General features: G+C 38.5%; 1 protein-coding gene across 1 annotated transcript in view; it reads left to right on the top strand.

Annotated features, from left to right (window-relative positions):
- Positions 1–592: 592 nt before the first annotated feature.
- RASSF9 (Ras association domain family member 9) overlaps positions 593–6,000 on the top strand; it is a 38,636-nt gene continuing 33,228 nt past the window's right edge. Inside the window, exon 1 of the mRNA XM_061415668.1 lies at positions 593–1,945. Coding sequence (XP_061271652.1) covers positions 1,899–1,945 — 47 coding nt within the window. The 5' untranslated portion in view covers positions 593–1,898. The remainder of the gene's footprint in view (positions 1,946–6,000) is intronic.

Below are 6,000 nucleotides of genomic sequence, written 5' to 3'. Positions count from 1 at the left end.
TAAACATATAAAACAAAATATGTCATTAATACTTACTACTTTTAGTATTTTAAAGATTTTCTCTGGCATCATTGCCACAGATGCATTTAAAAGATGACTGTATTTTTTAAAAATTGTCCTATCTTCCAGGAGTAGATAAAAGGTAAGTGAAGCCTATCAGTGCTTCAATCCATGGGGTCACAAAGAGTTGGACATGACTGACTGAACTGAACTGAATGGAATTAAAGCACTGGCTATTCTAATAAATGAGCTAACATAACAATTAGGGATATATATGTGGCTTGTAATATTTATGTACAATTACAAATAATAAATTTTAAATAATAATGCTATATAAAATACATATATATATATATATATATACAGCACAAAGGACTAGGTAAGAATTATGATAAATTTTGGAAAGATGAGTTTTTTGAGCTCTGTAGAATTCTGTACAAATCAGTGCATATAAAAATAATAGAAAACTTTGAGATCACCCTTTTTTCGGTGTGCTTTTGTTGAGGGTCAGAAGTGTGCTCCCAAAGAAAGTAAAAGCCTTTCATGTCCTTCGCTGAGGGCTAGAGATCCACTAGCCTGAAGTGTTACTCAGATTGAAGCCACAGTCCTTTGATTTTTTTTTCCCCTCCCTTCCTCCAAGCAAAGATCAGAAGAGCGGCGGGGCTGGGGGCGGGCAGGAGGTGGCGCGAGGAGGTGGTAGACGAGAGGGGAGTCGGAGGAGAGGGGTGGAAATGAAATCTGAGAAAAACATGTCTTGGGAAAATTCTGCAGGGCCTCGCCCCTGGACAGCGCTTTGTTTCTCACGGTGTCTCCGCGCAGGCGAGCTCCGCCCACCCCGCACCCGCGGGTTGCAGGGGTCCCGGGTTCGAGCCTACGTGGGACCGGGAGATGCCCCCAGCCCCTAGACCAGCACTACACACTCCCGGTCCCAAAAGGCCGCCCGGCGCGTCCTATCTCAATTTACTCGTCCTGGGGTGAGAGCAGGCAGTTGGCTCTTCCTTCAAACTCTAAAAGGGCTAGTCAATGACAAAGATGGGGCGGGGTCGAGACCCCAAACCCTGGCTGGTTCCTGTGCCAGTGCTGCGATCTTTCAGCCCTGAAGCCCTTTGGTCCTTCAGGTCCTCCAACTTTTGAAAGATGAACTGGAAGGGCGGAGGAGCTGGGAACCTCTTAACCTCCTGAACTCGGGGGGCTCAGATTCCGAGGTGGTCTTCGAGTCCACCAGGACCCAGCCTCCAGCTTCGCTCCTCTAAGCCTGAAACCCCAGGCAGGGATTTTTGTGGCGAATCGCTAGGCAAAGAATTCTTGACCCTCACTCCTGCTGGCCTCGGTCAGATTACTTTTCACAGACTGGAGCTGGCTGGGAGGTGGGGGATATTTACTTTTAAATCTTTTGTATGTGTTCACTACACCTTGTGTGGTTGGGTGTGGAGAGCGGGGGAGGGGGGGTTTCCAAATCTAGTGAAATTCCCATTCGTGGGTATTATCATGCCTGTGGGGTTGGCAGTTCTTTAAAGTTTAGCAAGTCTGCAAATAACTACAGAACACAATACAGTCCCCCTCCCTTCCTCTCTCTAGCTCTCTCTCTCTCTCTCTCTTTTTTTTTCCTTTTCCTGCCTCCAAACGCCTTCTTGGAGGCTGAAGCTGGGCAGGTCTCCAAAGGTGCAGCAATCACAACAATCCCGCAGTTCAAAGTTAAGCAGCAGTTGCACAACTTTCAGCCGCTCTCTTTAGGCGGCTACTAATGAGCTAAGAAACCAGGAGCATCTGAGGAGGTGAAGAGGAAGCTCCCAGTTCTCCTCCCTCCACCCTACAAATCCAACCCCCCCATCCCACCCCCACTCTCTCCCCCGAGAACTTTAAGATATCATCCTTGCTGTTCGCTGGCCTGGCGGACCATGGCTCCCTTTGGAAGAAACTTGCTAAAGACTCGGCATAAAAACAGGTAAAAGTTCAGCGTGTGTGTGTTCACAAGCTTCTGTGTGAAAGTATGTGTTCTGTGGTAGTTAGATTCTGATTTAAAATGCTCTTGGGGGAATAAAGTCCTGGAGAGTTAGGTATTGTATTTGCACTCCACTGGTAAGGATATTGTTCAGTCACAGTGACTGCAGTGACCGCAGTTGAAGGATCTCTGAAAATAAAAAATGATGTTTTTAACTCCCTTTTTTCTTCCTTTGGCCACTGCTGGTTCCACCACTAGCATCCTGCTCTTTGTGCTTGTTGCCTTGCTTATTTGATAGTAGTGGAATGGCAAGTTTTCTTTTGTGTCAGACAGGATTTTAGTGTATTAGAAGAAGATAGAACTACAATTTATTACCTACTAATTAGAAAGAAACCAGAACTGCTGATACAGTCTGGAAACAATGCTTTGGCTCCCCTTTGAGTGGGGCATTCTTGAAACCTGGAAAGTTCCCAAAGTGAAACTTCTTGGTAGAGAAACTTTTTGTGAACTCATTCTTTCGAAAATCTTTGAGAAATTTAGGTGATTTTAGGCACTAAAAAGGATTCAAACAGCTGTCCTCCTTAATCCTTATTATTACTATTTGATTTGATTTACCATTTTTCAAGCCAGCAATGCCCATAGTGTAAATAAATGTATTTCACATACATGCAAATTTTTCTCGAAATGTATTTATGTGTGTGTCAGTCCTATTAAATATTTTATTAACTCAAATACCACATTTTTACCTAAAAAAATGTGAGGGTAACTGTAGAGAGGGGCTTTACTTTTTTAAAATATTTTGACACAAGGGCTTTTCCACAACTTTTCTCTCAAACACACTTGTTTGTACTTGTCATAATTTACGTAGTATAAATTTGAAAGCGTATAATTACATGGCAGGAAATGATACGATTATTTTAGAGGGTCTGCATGCATTATAGTGGTACAACTTTAAAGTCAAATCTCTAGACTTTAATTTGGGCCTGAATGTCTACTTGAAAAACACTGTCATTATCTCTTTCCAAGTGTCTTTATGAATTAGTTGACTAAATTAAGAAATGAAAGCAGCAATAATCAGTACTATCAAACTTTCTAAATATGTTTTATTTTCTAATAATTTGAATATATATCACAAATATTTCTTATCATTAGTGAGACTATGTATATGTTAAATGTATCTTAAAGAAAGTGAAAGTATTAGTCACTCAGTGTCCGACTCTTTGTGACCCCATGGACTGTAACCCGCCAGGCTCCTCTGTCTATGGAATTCTCCAGATAAGAATACTGGAGTGAGTAGCCATTCCCTCCTCCAGGGGATCTTCCCAACCCAGGCATCAAACCCAGGTCTCCCGCACAGCATGCAGGCGGAATTTTACTGTCTGAGCTACCAGAGTAGTCTTTAAAAATGTGGTAGTGATAGTTATCAAAAATAAGCTTGTATTTTAGTACTGCCAATGCATTAAAAATTATTTCAAACAACTCCCTTTGCCAAAAGAAAATCCTTACTGCTTTTTGAAGGGTATTTCAGTACCATTATTTCTGAAGTGTGTTTGTTTAATGCTGTAAAGATATATAAAAGATTACTTTGGGAAAGTTCATGGTATTATAAAACAAGTTATGTTTTCGGTATAGTGATCTTTCTGAATAGCACCCCTGTAGATCAGAGTTGTTTTGTATTTGTATGTGTGTTTTAAATAACTCAAGAATTCTGTCATTGGTACGCCAAATAACCGTACAACAAATCTGGGTACACCCCTGGGAGTTTCCCTCCCATGTCTACTTCCGTTGCCTCAAATTGACTCTTCAACATCTACCCATACAACTGGCTTTTGTTCATGGAGGTGAGTATACAAACATTTTAATATGACCTTTTCTATGCAAAATTATGAAAAAGTGGAAGCAGACAATGAAAGATGGGGAAGCTTAATAGTATTTTAAGTTGCTCTGAGAAAGTGGAATGGTATTGAAGTAATCGAAGGTGATGCTTCATTATGAACATGTGTTTTGGTGAAAGTGGTAGTAGTCTGTAACGACTGTAATAACTATGTTATTAAAGATTTGTGTTTTTCCAATCCTTAAGAAACACTTAAACCCAGAGGTGACTTGGGATGTAAAACTGTGGGTATTTCCAACTAAGTAGGTAAATAAGCCACGTGGTGTGTTGAAAGAGAATTAATGTATATTTGTTTTCTTCAAGGTTTAGTTTTGCTATAGATGAGATTTTTTGTTGTTGTTTTGTCTGTTTCGTTTTTCCATATTCTCAAAGGTAAAACTACAAGTGAAATTTAGTTACAGGATTAAGTTTATCAATTTCAGTTCCCGAGTTCTATAATGATTTAAATAATTATACTCCAAAACATAGAAACCAAATAACTTTCCTTAGATGACAGGTGATTCATCCTTTGATCGATTCATTCTTTGATGATAAAACAGTTATCTGATAACAGCCAATGCATTCTTTAAGTACATAGTATAAAATTCCTTGTAAAAAGTAAAGGAAGAATTTGAACAATGTATTTGTATACACTGTGATATAAAATGTATGCAGTTAAAGGATTATTGTATCTTTGTCAGTACGGAAATGAGGATTTTTGGAGGGAATATTAGCATTTTGAGATCATAAAATTTGAAGAAAGTTTGTTTATTGAAGTTTTCTTTTTTTTTTAATTTAATTTTATTTTTAAACTTTACATAATTGTATTAGTTTTGCCAAATATCAAAATGAATCCATTACAGGTATACATGTGCTCCCCATCCTGAACCCTTCTCCCTCCTCCTTCCCCGTACCATCCCTCTGGGTCGTCCCAGTGCATCGTGTTCTCTCTCTTTTCAGTTTTGTTCACTCTTATTAATAGAATGATATTTAATCACCCAAGATTGAACCTCTTAAGGTAGTTCTGCCAGTAGTCTCATAATACATGGATATTTGAGAGTCTTAAAGACAGATGAAAAACAAATGAAGCTTCAAAGTATGAAGCATAAAAACTTTTAGAAAACATGCCCTGTAAATGTTGAGGAAGGTAGAGCCATATCTGTCGGTTCAGTCGCTCAGTCATGTCCAACTCTTTGCGGCCCCATGGACTGCAGCATGCCAGGCTTGCCTGTCCATCACCAGCTATCACCATTGTCTAGTCCCCATTGGTTCTAATTCTCAGGACAGTGCCCGACATGTGATGGACTTATATTGTACAGTTGTTTATGTAGTTTTATAAACTAAAATTGTTACTTGTACTCAAGTAAAAAAAACACAGCAACATTCTATTCTCTCGTCATCATCTGATATCACCTGGTAGTATATAAATGTGAATACTCTATAAAGGATTGGTTGACAATTGATGCAATCCAAAAACCAGGGAGATGGACAAAAAAATTATATGGATTTGAACACTAAGCTAATCCTGCCCTACCAGAACATATTTTCTAAATGTTAAGAATTAGTCAATTCAAAAAACTGGAAAATAGTCTTCAGGAATACTGAGGATAATGCTTGGTCACAAAGCAATTTTATTTGGACACATAAACATTTTATGCTTTTCATTTCTAACTTTCATGTAAATATTTAAAAGAAATGGAGCCAATCTAAAATCTTTATGCTTAAATCAGAATAATTGTTTTACAACTTTCTGATCGTTATAATATTTAACAGGAAGAGTACACTTTTCAGAAAACCCTTTGGTCTCAGGAAGTGGATTGTTTACTTTGTTTCCGTAATAATTAGAATGTCCTGTGATTGAATCCCAAAGATTGAGGATTACCTTCTTATGCAACTTTTTGTTCACATAAAGAATAAAAATGTTGGAGAGTCTAGATATTTTCTTTTCAATGAACAATTAAAGTTTATGAAAATGTTTTTAAAAAGTCGCTAGGCGGCTTTTGTTTCTCACAGAAAATCCAGAGAAGCAAATAATGAAGTGTGAATTCATTGGTATTCAAATGGACATTCAATGATTGAATTTAGATTATTAACATATTTAGGTACTCACAGAAGTTCCATCTGTGAGTGTGCTTATCTTTGTATTGTACTAGGTCACTTCAGTCGTGTCCAGCTCTTTGTGACC

This window comes from Bos javanicus, chromosome 5 (assembly GCF_032452875.1).
Source record: "Bos javanicus breed banteng chromosome 5, ARS-OSU_banteng_1.0, whole genome shotgun sequence".
Lineage (NCBI taxonomy): Eukaryota > Metazoa > Chordata > Mammalia > Artiodactyla > Bovidae > Bos > Bos javanicus.
The sequence above is the reverse complement of the archived record's forward strand: the minus strand, read 5'-3'. Positions and strand labels throughout refer to the sequence as shown.